Source organism: Hydra vulgaris, chromosome 09 (assembly GCF_038396675.1).
Source record: "Hydra vulgaris chromosome 09, alternate assembly HydraT2T_AEP".
In the NCBI taxonomy this organism is placed as follows: Eukaryota; Metazoa; Cnidaria; class Hydrozoa; order Anthoathecata; family Hydridae; genus Hydra; species Hydra vulgaris.
In genome coordinates, this window is record NC_088928.1 from 54,833,788 (window position 1) to 54,859,000 (window position 25,213).

At 24.8% G+C, this 25,213-nt stretch overlaps 1 protein-coding gene across 2 annotated transcripts in view; it reads right to left on the reverse strand.

Annotated features, from left to right (window-relative positions):
- Positions 1 to 25,213, reverse strand: part of LOC100200642 (uncharacterized) — a 111,713-nt gene that overhangs the window by 40,545 nt on the left and 45,955 nt on the right. For both annotated transcript variants that reach the window (XM_065806072.1, XM_065806073.1), the window contains exons 12-19: positions 24,433 to 24,915; positions 16,327 to 16,356; positions 10,801 to 11,289; positions 10,098 to 10,586; positions 9,867 to 9,902; positions 7,941 to 8,420; positions 3,130 to 3,606; positions 2,540 to 2,575 (exon numbers count right to left, since the gene is read on the reverse strand). In XM_065806072.1, coding sequence (XP_065662144.1) covers positions 2,540 to 2,575; positions 3,130 to 3,606; positions 7,941 to 8,420; positions 9,867 to 9,902; positions 10,098 to 10,586; positions 10,801 to 11,289; positions 16,327 to 16,356; positions 24,433 to 24,915 — 2,520 coding nt within the window. The remainder of the gene's footprint in view (positions 1 to 2,539; positions 2,576 to 3,129; positions 3,607 to 7,940; positions 8,421 to 9,866; positions 9,903 to 10,097; positions 10,587 to 10,800; positions 11,290 to 16,326; positions 16,357 to 24,432; positions 24,916 to 25,213) is intronic.

Below are 25,213 nucleotides of genomic sequence, written 5' to 3' on the forward strand. Positions count from 1 at the left end.
AAAATGAATTAAATTCAAAACTTTTTTTAATTCAACAAAACTGAAAGACTTTTCCACTAATTTTTATTGTTATTCGTGAATAAACTTAAAAAAAATTATTTATACCAACAATTATTTTTAATAAATGTTCAAGTCAATTGTTAAAGTTCTATTGAAGAAATGATAAATACATATATGTATATTTGCATGAGCAGCTTTAGCAAGAAAATTATATTTAGCTTCAAAAAAAAAAAGTAATATATTACAATTTATATTCAAACAAAAATACATAGTAACTCATAGTTACAACTTCAAACTTTTAAACATTTCATAATTGTTATTTGTAATTGACTAATATATAAATAAAAATACATTTTTATGTGATACAATATTTTGGAATTTCAGATTTCTTATTTCAATAAAACTTTTAAAATTTTTTCAATATTGTCAAGGTTATAAGCGACACTTTTTAAGTTAGGAAAGAAATTATTAGAAATTATTTAGTTCTTTTATGTTTATTAATTTTCAAAGAAAAAAACAAGATGAATGAAAGTTTTTAATCATGTAATAAAAGAGACAGTAAAAGAATGCAACTGTCTCTATTATATTATAATGTGATAAAATGGATTGTATACATTGTTTCCATGAGAGGTCATTAGCACAAAATAATCTGAGAATCTTTGTATCATTAGCCACAAAAGATGCAGTATTGTCAGTAAGATCATTGATAGAGAGAAAAAACAAAACTGAACCGAGAAACCTTGGAAATCAGGAACGTTGTAATAACCCAAAAGTTACTGAAAATGGAGAAGAGTGTTGGCTATCAGAGACAACATGACAAAGTTAAAAAGGAATGAAGAGAGTTTATAGAAAAAATCCAGAAATCCCGGGGTAGATTGAAGTTTGACTGTGTGTGGTGTGTGTGTGTGTGTGTATGTGTGTGTGTATGTGTGTGTGTGTATGGTTGTGTATATGAGTGTATGTATATATATATGCATATTCAGGTATTTTGTCTTTTTTTTGTTTATTTCATATTTATTATCTTATTTTTTTTATTTTATACTATTACTAGTTATTAGTTGTTTTTGTTTTTTTTGCTTTTATATATTTATTATTTTATACTTTTTATATATTTATTATTTTTGCAAAACACATCTACGTGTATAGCATGATTGCTTAGAGTATCAACATCAATTACATCCATTGCACAAAATTGCACATAATAACCTGATGTTTAATATTTGTTTATGAAAGTAACAAAACCGAAAAATTAAAAAACCTTACTACCAGCCTATATTGAATCTTATTGGACTTCATTGGTCCTTATCAAGTTTTGAATACAATTGATCAAATACTGTTATATATAAAAATACTATTTGTTATTTGATCAGATCTTGAACACCTGATTTTTTGTTTTGAAACATTTTTACTAAAACAAAAATTACACTTTAACAAGTAAATGCTAAAGCATGTGAACTTGCTAAATTTATTATTTATTTGTGATGAACACCCTGAAAAGATCAAAAGTTCTAAAGATTTTATATGTATTATTATATGCCAAATCTTTGCAAAATAGGTTGAAATTAAAAAAAACAACAATCGAAATAGACAACTAAGATGTCAAGTAAAAATAAAAAATTTAAATAAGTAACATATAATAATTATTATTGTTACTATTATTATTTTTATTATTATTATTATTATTATTATCATTATTACCATTATTGTAAAATACTTATAGAGGAAATGTATTTACACTTCAGTTAAAATTCATAAATGTATTTACACTTCAGTTAAAAACTGCTATCAATGTGCGTCCTGTAGTAATAGGGAAAAAAAAATTATTAAAAGTTAGAAGTATAAATACAAATACAATTTACGTCTTATAAAAAATGTTTCTTTAACAAAACTTTTAAACCACTTTTATTTTTAGAATTTCTAATCAAAACTAAGAGATAACTTTAAATCTTTCAAAATTGTAAAGCACACATATGATAAAATAATCTTTTTGAAAATTTAATTTTGACTTTTGGTAGGTTCAATAAGAGATTGTAAATTGGTACGTTGCATCAGACTAATAATATTGTATAAATATAATAATTACAATTTATAGTTATAACTAAAATATATAAACAATAAACAAGCAAGAAAAAACATACTACTGTTAAATATAAACAAATAACAAGCAAGAAAATACTACTATATAAATATAAAAAAATTATATTTATATTAAAACACTATATTTATACTTAAAAAATACAATATTTATATTTAAAAAATACTATATTTACATTATAAAACACTATATTAATATGTAAAAAATTATAGTTATATTAATAAAGTAATATGTTTGTATTAAAATACTACTTATATTATAGAATACTATATTTATTTTATAAAAAACTATATTAATACAAATATAAATAAATAATAAGCAAGAAGTATAAAATATATAAATAATTAAAATGTATAAAAAAATAATATGCAAGAAATACAATACATAAAAATAAATAAATAATTTTATTATCCAAGTTAAACTGTTTGTGTATGTTTCAACTACCTGCAGGAAGAACAACAACAGGTTGCAAGCTGCTATCTAAGAAATGAAAACATATTATTACTTTTACAAAAAAATAACCAAAAAGTTATATAAGGATTTTTCTATTAATTTTAATAAGGTTTAAACAAATGAAATACTTAATTATTTAAAAGAAATGTAATTTAGAAACTAAAAATAAAAATCAAGAAATCAAAATTGCTTTAAATTTTTATAAAAACAAACTAAAAAAAGGAAAATTCATTTTTCATAATGATTTCATTTTATTATTTGTTTAAATAAAAATTGAAACTATTTTGTTTTTTCATATATATATATATATATATATATATATATATATATATATATATATATATATATATATATATATATATATATATATATATATATATACACATACATACATATATATATATATATAAATATATATATATATATATATATATATATATATTCAATGGCTGATGATTGCCGTATAGGCATGAAACTTAAAGTACCATAGAAAAAGTTGTTTTTTCTTCGTTAATATATATATATATATATATATATATATATATATATATATATATATATATATATATATATATATATACTTGAAACTCCATTAATGACAAACAAGTTTTTTATCATCCCTTCTTGAGCCTCATCCCATGGATTTGAAGCATATACTTTAACATTATCAAAACTTTGAGATTTGTTGTTATTAACAGAAAAGATAACTTGTTCATTCATACTAATTTTGCATTGATAAACTGCATCTCTCAAAAATTGATATATCTTAATTTTTAACCACATATTTAGTCTAACTGGATTAGTCATATACCCAATGTGACCTTTATAGCGAGTAACAGGAACACAAACCAAAAGTTTCCCATCGCCATCTTCGTGAAACCAAATGCCAAGTGCATAATTATCAGAACCAATATAAAAATCAACAACGCTATGTCTTCCTTGGACAAACTTAATGGGATTAACATCAAATGAAATAAAAAATTCTTTTTCAAGCTTTGGTATCTCTGCAATCAACCTCCCTTGCAATAATGAAGTGGAAACTCGATCAATAAGATACTCTAGAATATGCAAATAAAATATGATTTTATGGCATGATAACAAGACATGCCAAGATAATGGCATGATAATGAATAAAATAAAATAAGATACAAAATAATTTAAAACAAATTTAAAAAACTAAAAAATAAAAAATCTAATACTTAACAGATGTACAATTTTATAAAATATCTTTAAGTTTATAAAAAAAAAAAATTTGCAAAAGTATGAAAAAAGATTACAAAACTGCAAAGTGTAAATTTTTACAATATGTAATATATACAATTCATCTTTTTTTCAAAACATTATTTAAAATAATTAACAAAATAGTTTTCACTATTTTAAAATAGTTATGAGTAGTATCAAACACATGCATGTCAAAACACAAGTATCAAACACATGCATGTCAAAACACAAGCAGTATCAAAAACATGTCGTCAACAAATATCAAAAGAGTTTTTATTAGGGTTTCTGAAAATTTTTTTACTGTTTTATAATTTTCAAAAACAGCTGTTAATAGCTGTTTTACTGTTTTTAAAATTTGCACCCCCACCCACCTTTATTACCCCCACCTACCCTCCTTATATTAAGCAGGCAAGACTAAAATTTTTTCCAATAATATATATCCTAACATAAACTTTTTATTTTATAATAGTATTTCAAAAATACAAGAGCTGAGAGTCTGAAATTTCTTGAGAGATCTGAAAGTCGTATTTTGTACAAAAGTTTGCACACATGGAGAATACTCTTTCAACATCTGTAGATGTGGGCTTAATTGTTAATAATGCATCATAAAGCTTATGTAAGTTTTCTGTACACTGGCCTGTATTCTTAAAAAAAGTAAACTCAGCTTTAAACCACTTGAAATTGTCCTGTCCAGAAGGCACTATTTGCAAGTTTCTTCTTGTAGAGTTAAAATTTTATCTGATGGATTAAGTTGTTTCAATGATATTATTATCATGAACACCAAAAAGTGGAGATACCAACATTCCTTCAAAAGTTACTGTATCATCTCTGGATAGGGTTATTGTAGAGTTCTTTAGACAGCGTAATAAATTCATGACATCTTTATTCAGGCGTTCATCGACTCTAATTCTCAAATTATCCATCAATTTTTTGCTAATTTCACTGTTAACTAAAGAAAGCTTCTCAAACATAAATTCTAAAACTGTGTCAGTGCTAAACAGAGTTGCATCTTCTCTACTAAGATTCTCTAAAGCAAGTTTAATGGGTTTCATTGCCTCTAGTAAACCTTTCAAGGCATCGAAGTCTACATTATTGGCTAAACTTATATCTGCTTTAAATTCTAATAAAGTTTCTCGAATTGCCATCTCTGTCTTTATCAATGGCTCAAGCATTATTGGTATTGTGTTCCAACGAGTTTTTACATCAAGACAAAGTTCAATTTCTTTTCCAAGTAAAGCTTTGACTTTTGATTGAAAAACTTGCTTTTGAACACTTGACAGTTTGATGTATTTTATCAGTTAGCGTGAGGTCTTAAGTAAGTTATTGTAGTCAATATAATCTTCGCAATCATCATTTATAAATTCAAAATTAGAGCCTTTGTTATAAGAATCATTTTTATTGTTATCGTCATCACAGGGGTTGCAGAAATCTTCAATGTCATATTTTTTCGTATAAAGTGTGTCACATACTCCAAGATGTATACCATGATTAAGATAAAATTGACCAATATTATCTAAATTTTGAATATACTTCTTGTTTACAGATGCTCCATCCTGAGCAGATGCAACCATATCTTTTTCCATCGATATTCCAAGCACATTTAGATGTTGTTTCATTATTTCAACCATATCAAGCACACTGCATGATATGGTTGAAATTTAAAAACAACCCAAAATTCGAATTAATACTGTTTTATATGTGATACTGTCAGTTTTATCATAAATATTAACTTCAAAATATCTTCGTCCTCTTAAAGTAGTAACCTCATCGACAGTCATGCTAAACTTCACTTTATTGGCTACTTTTAATTTTATGGTGTCAATCTTTTTTTTTGCTTTTCATCAAAATCATTGTGCAAAAGTTTCATTACATCACTTTTGTTAGCGGAGAGTTAAAATCCATCTTGAGCTATTGACTCGCAAATGTATATATTTCTGGTTATAGCTGGAATTGAAATGCCATTCGTAACCAAATCAGAAACAATATTCTAAAACTTCTTTTGCGCAAAGAAGTTGCCAACAGTTTTTTTTCTCTTCTTGTTTGCTCTCTCATCTGTTAGTATGATTGATTCTGTTGCCTTATCTAAACAATGTCCATGTCTTTTTAAGCGATTTTTTAAGGTAGTTGTAGAATTTCCTAACCATTTCATAATTTTGTTATTTATTAAAATTACTTATTATCCTATATTTTAAACTATTTATTAAAATGTTATTGAAAAATAAATCAAATTAAATTATCATTCAAATTGCTTTAATAAACGTGTTGTTATATTGTTAATAAAGAAACTTATTTCTTAGCAATTGTTAATTTTTAAAATATAAATAATTAAACTTTTATCTGAAAGTGTTCGAATAAAAAAAATCCAACATTTTCAGATTTGAATGAAACTTTATGCAGTTAAAACTTATTATAATATTGAAATAGAATTTAATCGTTATGCGAATGCATAAAAAAAGTTCCAATTATTTTTGTCACTTTAATTTCAATTAAAAAAACAGTAAAAAAAGTAATTTAAAAAACAGCTGTTTGCTGTTTTTGTTTTTTCGTAAAAAACAGCTGTATTACTGTTACTGTTAAACAGTGTTCAGAAACCCTAATTTTTATTAACTCTGATAAAACAGTTGCTGAGCAACTAGAATACAAATTAGAAAAATTGAGTCAAATAGCAAGTTCACAAACCAGCACGAAAAATTTTTTGGACTAGGGTTGGTAAGCCCAATGGGAAGAAATTCTATTTCAACTATCTGGACAACTTAAATGCCTATACCCTGTATCATCTTAAGCAATGAAAAAATCAACAAAATTGTTATAAATAAATAAAAGAAGCAGAAAAATATCAATATATATAGAAAATTCCAAAAAAGAAAAAAATATGGATACTTGTCTAAAAAACTACTACTACTACAACTACTACTACTACAAACCTAATTACTACTACTACTACTACTACAACAATACTACTACAATACAACTACTACTACAATAACTACTTCTACTACTACAACAACTACTATTACTACTACTAGTACAACAACAACAACAACAACTACTGTTACTACTATTGCTACTACTACATTTAGTAACTATATTTATTAAGTAACCATAACTATGAGTATTTATTTAGATCAAAAAATCTTTTAAAGTATTATATGAGCTGATTCACTTACTTTGAATACAGTTAATTTTAAAAACAATTTTAGTGATAAAAACTGACTTCAACAAAAATAGAATCAAGATAACCTATAAATCATAATTAAACTCAAATTTAACTTTTAAATTTGTTTAAAATTTTTTAAGACATGTACAAGATATATATATATATATATATATATATATATATATATATATATATATATATATATATATATATATATATATATATATATATATGTATATATATATATATATATATATATATATGTATAAGATATATATATATATATATATATATATATATATATATATATATATATATATATATGTATAAGATATATATATATATATATATATATATATATATATGTATATGTTAAAAAACCTTAAAAGAACAATTGCAAAATCGAAAAATCAGTGGGTATTTTTACAACGATGTATAAAACATCACATACTTCCAAAATCATTACGACTAAGATGTCCAGTAAACTCACCTTATGCAAAACTACCAAACAAAAAGTATAAACACAACCTATGGTCTTAACCGGGATGATGGCGATTAAAAAGAAATTTTTAAAAAAATATGTATAAGATACAAGATAATAATTAAATTAGGAGGTATTTTTATTCTTGACTATAAAATAAGTTGAACATCATTAGCTATTTTATACCTACTATGATATATTTATCACTCAAGATTTTTTATTGCTTTTGGATACTGATTTGGATTAATATTAAAATTAATGAATAAAAATAAACATCTTGACAGAAAGAAAAAAAAGAAACACGTTGTTAAAAAGTAAATTACAAAATAAATATAATAATACAAAAATGCTAATAGGAAAGAAAATAAATAAATGTTAAGAAAATTATACATTCTTTTAAGAAAATTTAAAACATTATTAATGAAGACAGACAATCTAAAAAACATATTTCCTAAAACCTGAATAGATGAATCCAATAGTAATAACAACGTAAAAAAATATATACTAAAACATGAATTTAAGTAAATTCATACCAATTTTTCCATTGACAATTAAAAGATTTGTGATAAAACCATTTTGAGCATCATGCCAAGGATCAGAAGCATACACTTTCATATTTTTAAGATCTTTAGCATCAGAATTTTCAACTTTATAAATATTGACTCCATTTAAATCAACAGACCACCAATATTTATTTTCAGAAAAACTTTGACTTATTTTAAATGATGACCATTCACCTAATGTAAGAGGAGCTGTTTCTATATAGCATGTAGCATTTTTATTAATTGCAGAAAAAAATACTAGTTTTCCGGACCCATCTTCATGAAACCACACACCTAGATTATTTTCACTTAAATCCTTTCCAAAAGTTAAGCTAAGGACATATTTTAAGCCTTCAGTGTAATTGATGGGTTTCACATAAAAAACTATTGTATACACCTTCATTAAAACATTAAGTGTTCCAACCAATGAACCTGGAGTTAAAGTTAATATTTCTGTTGAGTCAATATAGTCTAAACAAAAATTAGTAAATGTTATAGCATTGACACATACAATTCATTTAAAAAAAAAATGTAAAAATTTTCTTTGATTTTATTTTTTTTCAATTTATGTTTAGCCAGATTTATCATTGTTCAAAAATATGTTTTAAAAAATGTTTAAAACTTAAATTGATTAAACAATGTTTACCTCATTGTTTAATGTTAATAAATTAATTCACTCATTGTTTATTGTTATTAATTTGGTTTACTTAAAATTGCTTTACTTTACTTTTTCTATAAGTTATTTATAACCTTGCTTATATATAGACAATTAAAAAGGTGTGAAGCATCTTTTTAATCATTTAAATAACAAAAAATAAAATAATAACTTTCTTTAATAAATTTGCTTCCAACTAGGCAAACATGGTTCAAGTTGAAAGCCGTTAAACAGTAAATAAGAAAGTTGAAAACCAATAAAACAGAAAAATTGTTGAATTAAACTATTAAAAGAACATTTTAAAAAACACTTAAAAAAAAGAGTATTTCAAAGCACTGATGTTAGAGGAAAAATAAGCTAGGTGAATAAAAGTTTTTTGCCTGAGTTTACTCAACTAAACTTAAATATAATGATAAATCTAAAACTTTTAATAAAAAATATATTTACTTTAATAAATTATGGTTATTAATTTCAACTTTACTCAATTTTTAAACAAGTGGTTAATTAAAAACTTGCAATTATCTTAAAACAAATTTTAAAGGAACTGCATACTTTTTTTTTTCCAATAACTTCACTTCCAACAAGGCTACAAGCAACCACTATTGAGTTGGAAGTTACTGGACAAGAAAAGATGAAAATTATAGAGCAAGATAACAATTAAAAAGTTTACAGAGTCCTCTTTACCATTAGATAAAAATATAACATTAAAATTATTTTGCCTGTTAGATTGAATATATATATATATGTGTGTGCGTGTGTGTGTGTATATATATATATATATATATATATATATATATATATATATATATATATATATATATATATATATATATATATATATATATATATATATATATATACATTACCCTACCCCTAAAGAGACAGAGTCCACTACAGCCAAGCAGGATACTTGCTTTTGCACTCTACTACTACATTAAAATAATTCATATTGCCAAATATATAAATATTTCATCTTTTCAAAATTAATCAAAGCAAATTAAAACTTCTCTTTAAATGAGCGAATATTTTTATTACAATTAAAAATTATAATCAGTTTGATAAATAAAACTATTTTTTATTAGCACTAAATTGTATTGTTAATAAAAAAAAGCGCTAATAAAAATTAGCACTAGATTGTAATAATCAGCAGGTTCAAGATTGTAGTCCAAAAAATGAAACAATACAAGATATACATTGTTATCATTTGAAAAATCAATTTGTTGTAAAAAAATTCTTTATTTAAAAAAATTTGTTTTTAATACCTGCTGGAAGAAGAACAACAGACTGCATTTCACTATCTAACAAAATAAATCAAATAACTTATTTCAAATTTGATAGATTTTTCAACTTAATTAATCTTAGAGTATTATGATGTCATACAACAATTTATATTATATTAAAAATTAAAACTGTTACCTTGTTAAACATAGAGAGTCTGAAACAATTTATGAAATTGATTATAGATTTTTAGTAAAAAATTCATAAAAACTTACTTGAATTGCCATTGATTAAAAAAAAGTTTTTGATTAAACTAGATGCAACTTCATAATTTGGATCTGATGCATATACAGTAATATTGTCAAAACTTTGAGATAGGCTGTTTATTTGAGAAAAAATAACTTCACCATTCATGTTGATTTTGAATGTATAAACTAAGCCATTAAACATTTGGCTAACTATTATATTTGAACATAGATGTAATTCGACAGGTCTTGTGTTGTAATATTGATTAAGCTTGCCATTAGTTGGAATTCCAATTTGAAGTTTTCCATCACCATCTTTATGAAAGTCGATGTAATAAAATAAATTGTTATTACCTAAATTATTGGTACCAGTAACAAAACTTATCACATTTTGCCAATAAGAAACAAACTTATATGGACAAATATCAATTGAAATTAAATACTCTTTATCAAGCTTTGGTATCTGTGCTATTATTTTCCCATTAACTAATGAAGTTAGGATATTACCAACAAGATACTCTACAGTAAAAGATAATATATATGTGTATATGTGTGTGTATATATATATATATATATATATATATATATATATATATATATATATATATATATATATATATATATATATATATATATATATATATATATATATATATATATATATATATATATATATATAATTTAAATTTTCTGAAAATTAATAATAAAAATCTAAAATTTCATTAACTCTTACCAACTTTTCCATTGATGATGAGTAAGTCAGTAATTGAACCATTTTGAGAATCATACCAATAATCAGAGGCATATACTTTCATGTTTTTAAAATCTCTTGCATCAGAATTTTCTACATTATGAATATACACTCCATTTAGATTAACAAAAAAATAATATTTATCTTTTATCAAACTTTGATGTATTTTAACAGAAGACCATTGGTTTATTTTAAGAGGAGGAGTTACAATGTAGTAGCTAGTATTACCACTCACTGCAGCAAAAATAACAAGCTTTCCAGAACCATCTTCATGAAACCAAACACTTGGATTTCTATCACCATAACTACCAAAATTCTTAGCCAAAGTTAAATGAAGAACATTTTTCAAACCTTTAGTGTAGTTTGTTGGTTTGATGTTGAAAGACACAGTGTACACCTTCATCAAACCATAGAGTGTACCAAGAAACAAGCCTGGTGTAGGGTTAAATTCTTCTCGAACATAGATATAGTCTAAATAAAAGTTATCAACTAACTTTTCAATTTTAATTAAATTTATATGCTGAATAAGCTTGTTTAAAAAACGCAAAGTTACTTAGAACCTCTATGATCAAAATATTTCTAGTGATTATTACCTATGATTTCTGGTGTAAATCTTTATTTTTTTTAAACAACTTTAATTTCCCCTCTCACTAACCCCCCAACCCACCTTCCTATGCACCTAAAGTTGTATACTATACATATAACTAACAGCTTTTTAATCATTTAAAAGAACTATTAAACAAATCATGATACATAAGAAACAAAAAGTCAAAAAACAGCTTTTTCTTTACTTAATGATTTCCAAATTTTTTGTATTATAAAGTAAAAATATTATGCTTATACAAGTACAATCTGCAGGATATAAAATTTCATTGTTTAAGTATTGTGTGAGAATCTTTGCACAGTGTGTGATCATTACAATTCATCTCACTGTTGTCTTGTGCACAGAAGGTCTTGATAGAAGATACTTTCCTAATTGATCTGGTGATTAACAGAGCCAACTTAAATCATTTATTTTTAAAAATTAAGGTCCAAGGTACTGGATCTTCATCAACCTCTTTGTCAATTTTGTCCTTAAAAATTATGAGGTCTTCAATCAGGTTCATTGATTGGAGCATTGGTAGCATTTGTGCAAATAAGCAAGTTTTTTTTAAATACTAATTCATTCCAAATAAGGCTGCAGGTAACCGCTACTGGTTAGGAGTTACTAGTAAACAAAGAATATTGTTAAAAAGCAGGAAAACTATTGACAATAGACTTCAAAAGTTTTAGGTTGTATGAGCTAAAAAATGAATGTTTAAAAGTATTGATGTGCAAGGAATGAAACTAAATGAATTAAAACTTTTGGAGCATGAGAAGACATATACAGTAAAGGCATGGAACTTTTTTGAATGACCAGTCAAGCAAGATCAATTTTTGGTAGATAGAAAAAGAAAGGATTGCTGGTTTGAGAAGCAAATTAGTATTAGTAGAAAAAAGAAAAGAGATATAATCTTACAACAGTGGGACAGTGACTCAAGCATGACAGTTAAAGCAGATCTGGAAATGTTCCGGAAGGTATCAGGGTAAGTTCCCAAATGTTCTTGTTGGTTCAAGGTTACGGATTTACAAAACTTGTGTAAGCGTAAGGATGATACTTTTGCACCATCTTTTGACTTTTTTTTAGGGTTTGCAACCCAAAACCAGGGTACATGTGAAATATTGAATTTATTTCTATTTTTTTTAATTAGAATTTGTTAATAATCTTGAAAAAAATCAATAATATTTGTTAAAAATAAATGATTTTTGAACTTTGAACATCTCTATTGTAGTTGTTAAATAGTTGTTAAATAATTTGTTTTTATTTTTATTATACGTTATTTTTGTTAATAAAAAGTGATTGCAGGTAGTAAATAATACTCTAATAGCAGTTTTCATTCAACTAAATTATAAATCATTTATAAACACTAAAGCAAATTTCAAACATTTTAAATACTTTTTATAATTTTAACATATTTAGAATAATGCTTATAATATTTGCACATATTTATAATGAATATTTGCACAGGCCTTCAAAAAATAAAATTCTGTTGTGGAGCAAACAATATGTTTTTAATATGGCAGTTCTCATTTTGATTTCATTATCATGTTAAGTTGTAAAGATATTTGGGTTCAAATCATAAGCATTTGGGGGTAAACTTCCTAATATTATCATTAAAAAAAAAATCAAAATGTATTTTCATAGTGATTTTAAATATATCTATAATTTCTTGAAATACTGTGTAAATTTAATTTCATAATTTTTTGGAAAAATTAAATTTATTTTCACTATTAACCAATGTTTGTAGATTTAAACATAAAAAAAACGTTGCTATGTTAATTAAAAAAATGAGAATATATTACAATTGCTCTACTGATATATTTATACTACCTTGCTTAGTTAAGTTTAAAATGTAATCAAATGATTTTTTTGTTTGTTTACTATTTAATCAAGCTTAATAGTTTTTTTTTTAATTTTAGAATCATTTTTTTGCAGCCTTAACTTTATTTTTTGCGTAAATTTAAGTTAATTATATCCTAGTAACAGGGTCTACTAAAAGTTTCTATCATCAGAATTTAGAACAATTTTATACTTTTTGTACAACCTTAGTCCTAAAACACAATGTACTGGTTTTTAAAGTAAAAAAAATGTTTAAATAAAAAGTAAAAAAAATGTTTAAAGTAAAAAAAAGCAATAAATAAAACTATAAGTATATAAAAGTTTTAAACTATCACTTAAATTTTTTTTTTTGACAGTTAGCATAGAACAATACAAGAGTTAACATATACTTTAAACTTTAAAGAGTAAAAAATAATATCTATAATGGTAGATGGCAAGATACAGTAAGCTCATTCAATTTAGAAAACATTAGAAAACCATGTTTAATATATATAAACTATATTCATATAAACTATATGTAAAGGCTTGACATTGAATTAAATCTCAAAACAGGTCATTTATAAATTTATGAATTGAATCTTGAAAAAGTTACTTTTATCCTTAACCTTATGAAAATTAAGAAAAAAAAGATGTAACATGCTCTAATGTATTCGGTTAGAGATTTAAGGTAACAATTTCTAATAGGATTTTTAATTTATAACTTAGTGCTGTTTAGTATTTATTGTCATCACAAAATAGTTTATCTGTTTTATGATGACTATGGTTCTGAATTTGTCCTATTCTCCCTTATAGTCAGATACTCAACTTTTTTTAAATTACATTGTGTAGTGTACTTGTGGGCCATTTACTTTATAAAACTTAAAATGCTTTTGATGAAATTAACTTGATATATGGAACTTTTTATATTGAAACTTTATTATATATGGGCAATTCCATTTTTAACTTACATTACACATGCTGCAACTTTATCAAATATTTGTCTATTTAAACTGTAAATTAAACTTTTGGCTATTTTGTATAAAGCTGTTAATCTAAAGAATAAAATAAGCTAAAAAGTTTTGAGTCTGGCCAAAAAAGGACGAACTTAATTCTGAAAATGCCACTTAACTTATGTTACACAGAAAACAAAGTAAAAAATTTGCTTCAACTTTCAGGTCAGATTTCTGAAAATCAGTCAAGCAGTTTATATTAGAAACTTTCACAAGATGTTGAGTATTCTATACCAATTTAAAAATATATAAAAATTTATCAGAGGTGACCAGCTAAAGAAAGTAAACTGATTTTTTTGATACTATGCATTTAACTTACGTTTCATCACTTATTTTACCAAGCAATTATTATCATGGATTTTTATATTTATTATTAGGAGTTAGAGTTACATAACAAAAGTATTGAACTCATTCATTAAAAATAAACAAAGGAAATTTTAAAAACTGGTGGCACTCTTTCTGAGTGATTTTTCATAACAATTATGAGAGTTATCAAATCAAAAATAAATTTTCTGCAAGACCAAGAGCAACTGAAATAACTATTTTAGTATTACAACTTCATTAATACTTATTTGAGTCATTTAAATAACAGAATAAGAATTACTTAATGACGTAATTCATTTTGATAACGAAAATGCGCCAGAACATTAGTAAATGCATGTAGTTTTAACTTACATTACACAAATTTAAAATAAAAATGTGCTTGAACTAAGCATCGTTATTCAAAACTTTAAATGTAAAAACGTAACATTTAATATTCTTTTGCATATATTATTAAAAAACTTAAATATTTTAACTAAATTTTAGAAAAAACAAAACTTTATCATGTTTTTGTTAACTTACGTTACATGAAAATTGGTAAAGTTCTTCTGTTAATTACTTGAAATATATCTATTTTATAAAGTATGAAATCTGACCAACAACAATTTGAACATGTTAGCTCCATTTTCACGCTAAATCAATTCCGATTATGCAAAAAAGTTCATGGTTAAAATAAAATTTTACAATGATACTTTTTTTATCATGCGACAATGAGAAAAACTGTAACTTTCGGAAGCATAAAAATGACTTAAATAAATTAATTTTAGTGCTTATGGCATATTTTAAATAAACTTTTTCTATTGTGTCTACATCAATATTCATTTGCTAAAAGTTTATGAAAAAGAGAATAAAATTTGACTACTTTTTCATTTTCCGCAGTGGAATTGCTCATATGCACTTTTTATTTTCTTTGTATGTTTGTTTGTGCACTATTATATATTAGATATAATAAATAAAATTATACCATTCTAGCACCTATAAACATTATTTACATGTTTAAATTCTTTATAAATAATTAATAAATCAACTTCTCCACGCAGCATTCTTTGTTAAGGTTCATGCTTTAGAGTTATAAAGTTGAGTGAGAATTATAACCAAAATTAAAAAGTAGCCTCCTTGACTGTGGTGGCCTTTTTGGACTTGGAGAGGTAAATAAACATTGAAAAAAAAATTATAATTAGTTTTATAAATAATTTTTCTGTGTTTTTTTTTTCTAGTGGATTTTATTTTCTAGTCCACAAAAAAAAAAAACAGTTGCTTAAACCCATGAGTCTTTGAAACCATAAAAGTTTATCCTTAGCATGTATAAGTATATATGTTTAATAGATTGTAGTTACAGCATATATGTATAATTGAGCATAATATATAATACAGTGTATAGAGTATAATACAGCATATATGTATAATTGAGTTCATACAGGTTGTATAACACTTTAATACAAGCATGATTGTGTACTAAAAATAGACAACTGTAATAAAAGTATAATAGTTTGTATCAGACATTAAAAATTATGCAATGAGATGCAGAGGTAGTTTTCTTTGTAGGTTTTTACATGAACATATATATTCATGAATATGGATATATAAAACCTTGAATGAGTAATACAATCTGTTTAAATTTACAAAAACTGTAATCAAAATGTTAAACATTAAAATAAAGTGTGAAGAAATATATATAAAAAAAAGAGTTTGAATAATGTTTTGGGGAAAATTTGTTTTACACAAATATAAAAACTTTAAGCAAACAAATACGATTTAAAGATTAAAAATTTTAAATACCTGGAAGTAAAATGGGCTGCATTCCACTATCTAAAAAACAAAGTCAAAAAAATATGTCATTTAACTTTTATGATGTACAACTATTTATAAATTTTTACACACTTTAATTAACTTACAAGTTGTCTTATGAATGATAAATTAAATTATGAATGATATTACTAAACAATAACAATTATTATTTTTATAACTATCATAATAATTATGGGTAATTGTAATTATGGGTAATTGTAATTATGGGTAATTAATTAGTTGTTATTGCTTGTATTTAATAATCAGTTTTATTTATTAGTTTCATTTAAATAAAACCAAATAAAATTCATATGAAAAATTTAAAAAGGGAAGATCAATCAGACCAATTGTTTCCTTTTATACTTATAAATCTTCCTTCTTCATAAAAAGTATCAGTGTTGCTGTCACTGAATCCATTGTCATCAAGTTTATATGTACTCTCAAATGATTGAAATTTTTTGGTCATTTGATTCATCTTATGTAGTTTTTTAATTAATTGCATTTTTAAAGGGTTTCCTCTGTAAAATCTTCTTTGTGATTGCCTTTTTTATAAGCTACTTCACCACTCTTGCTTTTTTTGCAGCTTCAACTGTTTTTTTTTTCAGGGTATATGTGGCTATTATAGATCTACCCTTTGTTAATGATTGTTTAAATAGAAATTCATAAATCTTAAATAATTGCCCTCAGAAAATGTAGCAATCATTACAATATTATTGAAGGAAAATTTAGATATTGTCCCAAGTCTCCCCCAATAAGGTGCATTGAAAAAATCATGGAAAATGTTACAAACTCATTTATAGATTATATAAGAATGTATTGTTTATTGTTAATTCCCAAACATCCTCAGGTAATCATTTTTTCTAAAAAAATTGCACCAACTCTGGCAGAGTTTATAACTAGTATCTGAATTATTCACTTGAAATTAAAATTTTTAAATCAAAGAAACAAAAAAACATTTTTCACTCTAAAATCTGTTATTGTGCAGACATCTAATTGTGTAAAAGTTAAAAACATATGTCTACCAACATATCCACCATAGAAAACATTGATTTAAACTTGTTTGTTTATTAAACATTTTTTGTTTTTTTTGACAAGGTCAAAAAAAAAAAAATTTATTCTTAACCTATTTTAATATTGTACACTTTCGGACACCATATCTTTGGCCAATGCCTTTGTTAGATATTACTTCTCAATGTCTTATAATCTTACACTTTTTTATTATACACTTGTTCATAAATTTTCATTTACCTAGCAGAATATTTTGGCTCTTGATAAAAAGTTTTATTAAAACAATTAATTTATCTTTTAAAGGAACACTTTTCTGAAGTTCAAGTTATAAAAAAAGTCAAATTTCAAATTTGACTTTTTTTATAACTTCAAAAAAAAAATAAAAATCAAACTTTAAAATTTTTTAAAAGAATACTTTGAAAATTTGAATTTTCAAAAATAAAATGTTTTTATAACATAAGATGAAAAAATTGATTGTCTACATTTAAAAAAAAATTTGTTTTGATCTCAACATCCATTTTGGCTGACCAAATTTGACCATCAAGAATTGTAAGGCAACTTTATCATAATAATAAAAAAATAATAAGTTAGCAAATAAATATTTTTAATTATTTAAGTAAAAAATTTTTAGGCTGTAACAATGTTGGTATTAAAAAAAAAAAAGTATTAAAAAAGTGTGAAAATTATTTTGAATACGCAAAAATATTAAATAATAAAAAATACTGAAGGTTTTTGATTGGTAGAATGAACACAGTTTGAAATCATCATAGATATTTTCTAACTTTGTTTTGAAATGTTAATGAATTTTTATGAATAAATGGACACAGTTTGAAATCATCATAGATTTTTTCTAACTTTCTTTTGAAATGTTAATGAATTTTTTATGAATAAATAGACACAGTTTGAAATATCATAGATATTTTCTAACTTTGTTTTGAAATGTAAATGAATTTTTATAAATAAATGGAATTTTTTTGAATGAAATGAATTTGAAATAATAACTAGAAATGTTTTAAAGAAATTTTTTAAGGTCCAAATAATAAATAACTCAAACTTTTGATAGGCAGAATAAAGACTGTTGTAGATTATCAAGTTTTGAGAAATTTTCAATATTTTGTTCTTTTAAATTATGACCTAAATATTCTGCAACAAAATTATTATAACAATTTAAACAAAATGACTATTTAATTTTGCTTAAATAGTTATTATGATCTCAAAAGTTTGATATCATTAAAGGTCAAAACAAAAAAATAGTTTTTGTTTTAAGTATTAAAATTGATTAAAAAGAAAGAATAAAATTATCATTATTATAAATTGGAGAAAAAACAACAGGCAAATATTTGATTTAATAAGAAATCAATTTCTGAACCACCCACAAAGAAAAAAGTTTACAAAAAAAAGTTAAAATTAAAACAGTTATTAATGTAAAGATTCTGCACTTTTAAAATTCAATGGTAATGATTGGTTCAGATCTTAGAATGCTACATACCAAAATGAAGTGGTGGAAAAAGATCTGTAGTTAATTGCAACACAGTTGAAATCATACATGCAGAGGGAAATTCTCATCAGAAGGCTTTTGAAGTGTAATGGTTACAAAAATTATGTGAAAAATGCAATTCAATCCTCGGAAAATAATTTGATAGTCTATTTCTCAATATTTTTATTTTAACCAATTAGTGTTGATTGACAACATTTAAATAACTATTTCCAGCGCTGCAACACAGTGGGCCAAACAGTGGACATTGCTCAAAAATCAATGTTACCAAAATAAATTTCAGTTAGTTGTTATTGAAAGCCAAATAAATTTCCAGTTTATTAAAACAAAAATTATTTCAAAAGCATGATTTGTTCAGAAAATATACTAGTTGAAAAGCCTAAGTTTGTTGCAAAATTTAGGTAATAGGTATAAATGATACATTAAAGTCATTGTTGGCGTTGTATAAGAAAAAATGTTGCGATAATGATGCAGTGCTAATGTGATAATTGTATGTAGAAACAATCTTAGACTGCAGTTTATGGAAATGTGAATGTTAACTTCATAGATTATTACGTAAAATTTATTTTACATGTAATACCTAATGATACAACTAAAATTTAGCAAAATTTTAGTGTGTTTTGAATAATTTTTTATCAGAAAAAATAATTTATCTCAAAAAGTACTAAGTTGCACTAGTAAACCCATATACTTTTAAACTCCTATGACAAAGAGGAATAAAATGCTTTTTAACTAAATAGTGCCAACTTAGCACTTTTGAACAAAAAAAGTAAAAGAGTGACCCTACCCCTTTTGTTTAAATTTTTGTAAAATATATTAAAAAATATTAATGCAAATAGTTTTACATTATTTTGTACATATTTTTTAAAGACGAAGATGTGTTTAGTTAAAGTGTATGTCTAGAAATTAAAAAAAGGGTTAAAACCAATTTTTGACCAACACCACTACCCCTCCCCCCCCCCCCATTCTTTCCCTCTTTACTATTGAAATTTTATTTTCAACCAAATTTAATCTAGTTAGTAGAATCATTAATAAAAAAAAAATATTGCAGCATTTAAATCTGTTTTAAAATGAACGAATTGCAAGAGTTAAAATCAAAACTGAGTGCTTTGTGGTGTATATAGTAATAATATAATATTTTTACTTATCATTTTTATAGGTTCTTCATGTCTTACTGAGTACATTAGACTATTTCATAGAGACTGTTGTAAATGTGAGAACTGGTGTTTTTGATTGGTCTGAGTCCCCTTTCAGTGCTTCTAATAGATTTGTGAAGCGAGCAGAGACTTCATTACAAACAGAGATATTTAAAAAATAAACAGGTGTGGAATGGGACTACCCTGATACAATCGTAAAAAGAAGAAGAATAACAACAGGTTATATAGCTAGAGAACTAATTAAAATTAATTAAAACTAGTTAAATAAAACTATAGCATAAAAAATTAAACAGGGATTTAACTATTGCACAATTGGCTGCTCAATATCATGCAGCATTTCAAAAATTTGAGTTGGCGCTTTCAGTAATTCTCTAGTACTTTCCTCAAAAATAAAAATTTATCTGGATCAATATAAAAGTTATTGTCTATTAATAAATTAAGTATTTCAATACTTCTTTTGATAATTTTTATTGTTTTTGTCATTGATGTACCTATGTTATCTTTGTATTACAAAATATACATACGTATTTATAAATATTTTTACGTATTTTTGTTATAACCAATAAAAAAGCAAGTTTTGATAAATTTTCAACATTTTGTTCTTTTAAATTATGACCTAAATATTTTGCAACAAAATTATTTTTTAGTTTTTCCAAAATTTACACATAAAAATCTTTCCAAAATGTCCTTAATCAACCCTATAGCACTTTCCTTTCAAAAGTTATGATCCAATGTCCTTGAAAACAGCTGTTTGTCCCACTGCGTGCAGTGGAGTGTGCTCAATTGTCAAAACAAAAAATATATAAAAAAATAAGTAGTTACATGTCTTGACTTGTTTAATGTTTAAAACTGCTATTTGGTAACTAACATGCGGTTAAAGCCATGCTTAGAAAATACAACTTGCTGGCTTTAGCAAGTATTTGCTTGTGACTTTGTCAAACAGCTGATACTATCTGACCATCAAAGTTGCTGGCTTCTGGCTAAGGAAGTTACTCTACTAAGGAATGTAATGTTTTTGACAAAAACAAAAAATAATTAATTCTAAATTGAGAAAACAATATCTTTTTTTTAATAAATTGAAAATCAAATAAAGCTAATATTATCATGAGAGTCATGTTCATATTGGAAGAACTTAAATATTTTTTTTTTGAGTTCAGAATTAATCTAGTTGTTGAAAACATTGACCTCACTAATATGCAAAAAGTTGGAATGCTAAAACATTCCTTTGCCAGAACGGCTAAGTGTGGATACTGGATGTGAGGGTTTTACCATATCGATAGACAGTTCTGTTCTTCATCTGTTGTAGGTGTATGAGTAATAAAATGCTCTACTTCTGATTCAACTTAAGAATTTTTTTCTGAAAGAACTTTTTTCTTTATCTCTTGTAGTCGCTTAGCACTAGGACCTAATTTTAAAATTTTTTGTTGTTTAATTCTGACATAACTACAATCAGATAAAAAAATTTACTGAAATAAATAATAACAGCAATATTAAACAAGTTAAATATTATTACTTCATAATATACCACTAAGATAATAGTGCAAATCACCAATAAATTAATACTATCATTTATTCTTGTTTTGATAAGAAGCCAACACTCTCTGATTGCTTGGAGGGCGATTAGAGCTTGAAAAGGATCTCATTTCTGCTACAGTATGAGGCTCTCAGCAGCTGGTGAACTTTATATCTGATAAAATTCAGTTTTTTTTAGCTAATGTTTATCACAATAATATAGATTTTCCTATATTTATGAACTGTAACGCATTTGATGAGTCATCTACACTTTGTCTTCTAGAATTAACTCTTATTTCCAATCTTGAAAACCATATACCAAATTGATTGCAAAACTACCATCTGCTAAGGTTGCATCTCTTTATCGTTGTCACCACTTTCTCACAATTCTATTCTTTATTTCTATAAATCTCAAATCCATCCTGGTATGGAATACTGTTACCATATCTTATTTTCAAAAACTATGATCATATAAAATTAGTAACCCCCTCATTTTAGAAAGAGTGAAAGTTTCCATGGTTATAACTTTCAAACATTAAAAGATTATTAGATAAAATTTAAAACCTGTTGATAATTTAAATTGAGTGTAAGATATTTAAAAAGAAATATTATATTGTTATCTTATTGTCCTTGTTTAAGTAGGAGGGAATTTTATAGGTATTTTTGTTATCAGGTTCAAAATATCATGATATTTTACAAAACATTCTCATTTGACATAACTTTGACATAATAAGTTTAGAGTTTGCCTAATGGTTGCACAGCAAAAGCCATTGTCCATAGTTTAAGATATTAGTTTCTTAAAACAAGAAATATATTTCTTGTTTTAGGAAAAGTATTTCTTAATAAGAAATGTAATTTTGCTGAGTGAAAGTGTCATATGTGAAACAAAAAAAATGTGGGCACCTGTGGACAAATCTAATCTAAAAAAATAATTCTTACCTACAGTATGCGACAAAAGTGTTTACATGTTTTTGAAAAATATTCTTTTTTAAAATAAATGATTGAAATACATGTTTATATATCAATATATATATATACCAAAATAAAGGTAATTCATTGTAGTTTCATGTTTTGAGCCTGAATTTAAATGAATGAGAAGTGTTTATAGCAAATTATTTATTGAAACAAAATGTCAGATGTAAACAGTTTTGTCGCCATTTATGGTATTATTAATTTTAATGCGAAATTAATACTTTGTGTAGCCTCCACAACTTCTAATGAATGCTGCAATTCTCGCAGGCATGCTACCAATCAACTTCTTGCATTCTTCAACAGTTATCGAACTCCAAACATACTCAACTCGTTCCCATAATTCTTGTCGACTGGCTGCTCTTGTTTCATAATCATAAACTCGATTCTTCACAATAGACCAAAGATTCTCGATCGGGTTAAGATCGGGACTTTGCGCAGGCCACTCTAGAATCTTAAGTTTCTTCGAATTTAGGAATTCTAATGTGATTTTTGCGTTGTGCTTTGGATTATTGCCTTGCATAAAAAGTGTCGAACGAATTTGCTTTCGCCATCCTCGTAAACTAGGCAAATAGCCATTGTTTAAAATGTCAATATTCCATCGCATCCATTATTCCATCAATTTTTACGATTTTACCAACACCAGACAAAGAGAAACATCCCCATAACAACAACTTTCCGCCGCCATATTTTACTGTTGGAATAAAGTCACGATCAGAAATTCCTTCTCCAGCTTTTTTCCATACATATCGAATGCCATCAGAGCCAATCAAGTTAATCTTGCTTTCGTCTGTCCAAATCACCTTACTCCACTCAGCAAAAGTCCAGTTTTCATACTTCTTTGCAAATTCCAATTGTTGTTTATGATGTTTTGGTGTTAGTAGTGGTTTCTTGATCTTCTTTTTTGCCTTGAATCCAATTCTCTTGAGTTCTCTCTGCACTGTTTGAGTACATACCACTGTACCTTGAGCATTATTTAATTGTTTCTTTACATCGTGTGCTGATTTTGCTTTATTTGTCATGATTATTCTAGAAATTGTTCTCTGATCTCGAGTAGTGAAAATTTTCTTGCGTCCATTTTTGTTGCATTTCTCCTCTATATCGTTTCGCTTCTTAATTTTATAGACTAAACAATAAGATATATTAAGTTCTCGTCCTATCTCACAAAGAGACAATCCTGATTTAAGCTAAATTTTCTATTTCTTTCGACACTTTCTTCATTCTTTCAATTATAATTTTTCTGTTGTTTACATTACGAATTTTAAGTTTAAATAAACCGTTTATTACTAATTGAGATATGTTTTATTTAAACATATTAAAAATATAGCCACAAAGTATTAATTTCGCATTAAAATTAATAATAGAATAAATCGCGACAAAACTGTTTACATCTGACATTTTGTTTCAATAAATAATTTGCTATAAACACTTCTCATTCATTTAAATTCAGGCTCAAAACATGAAACTACAATGAATTACCTTTGTTTTGGTATATATATATTGATATATAAACATGTATTTCAATCATTTATTTTAAAAAAGAATATTTTTCAAAAACATGTAAACACTTTTGTCGCATACTGTAGCTTACATAATTTTAAAAATTTAATTTTGTATCCTTTAAACTACGTTATTCTTTTTGCATTATTTACTTAAAATATTGCAATTTTAAGGTTTATTTTTACCACCAAAAATATCTTCCACATGATAAAATTGCTCCTCAAATTTTTTTTTTATAAAAATACACCTTTATCATATATAGTTTTTATTGTATATTGTATAAGTTAATTGTATATAGTTTTCACAACTTCTAGAGAACTTATTTTTTTGTGTTCAAGTAAATATAAATAGAGTTATATATGTTAATGACATGAATATTTATATTGCATATTTATATTTTAAAATCCTGCTTAATAATATCTATTCTTCAAAAAAAAAATCAAAGAGAAAACTTACTTAAAATTCCATTAATAACAAACAAATTTTTTATAAAGCCATCTTGAACTTCAAATGCTGGATCAGAAGCAAATACCTTGACTTTATCAAAACTTTGAGTTTGGTTGTTAATTTCGGAATAAACAACTTCTCCATTTATCATGATTGTATATATGTAAGCATTATTTTTGAAAACTTGACTTACAACTACATTCGACCAAAGATTTATCCTAATTGAATAAGTGTTAATAGATCGATAAAAGTTACCATTAATTGGAGCTTCAATATGAAGTTTTCCATTACCATCTTGATGAAACAAAATTCCAGGAACTCTATATATATCATAACCAGAATTAACAATGAAAGAAATGACACTATGCCAACCAGAAACAAATTTATTAGGATAAATATCTAATGATACAATGTATTCTTTATCAAGCTTTGGTATCTCAACAATAATCTTTCCTTTTACTAACCGTGTAAGGGTGTTACCAATAAGGTACTCTAAAGTAAAAGATATTACCAATATACGAATACTTTAAAAACATTCCATTATAAAAAAATGGCACAAATGCGTATATATAATTAATTGTTATATATATATATATATATATATATATATATATATATATATATATATATATATATATATTTATATATATATATATATATATATATATATATATATATATTTATGTATATATATATATATATATATATATATATATATATATATATATATATATATATATATATATATATATATATATATAACTTACAAATAATAACAATTTAAAAATAA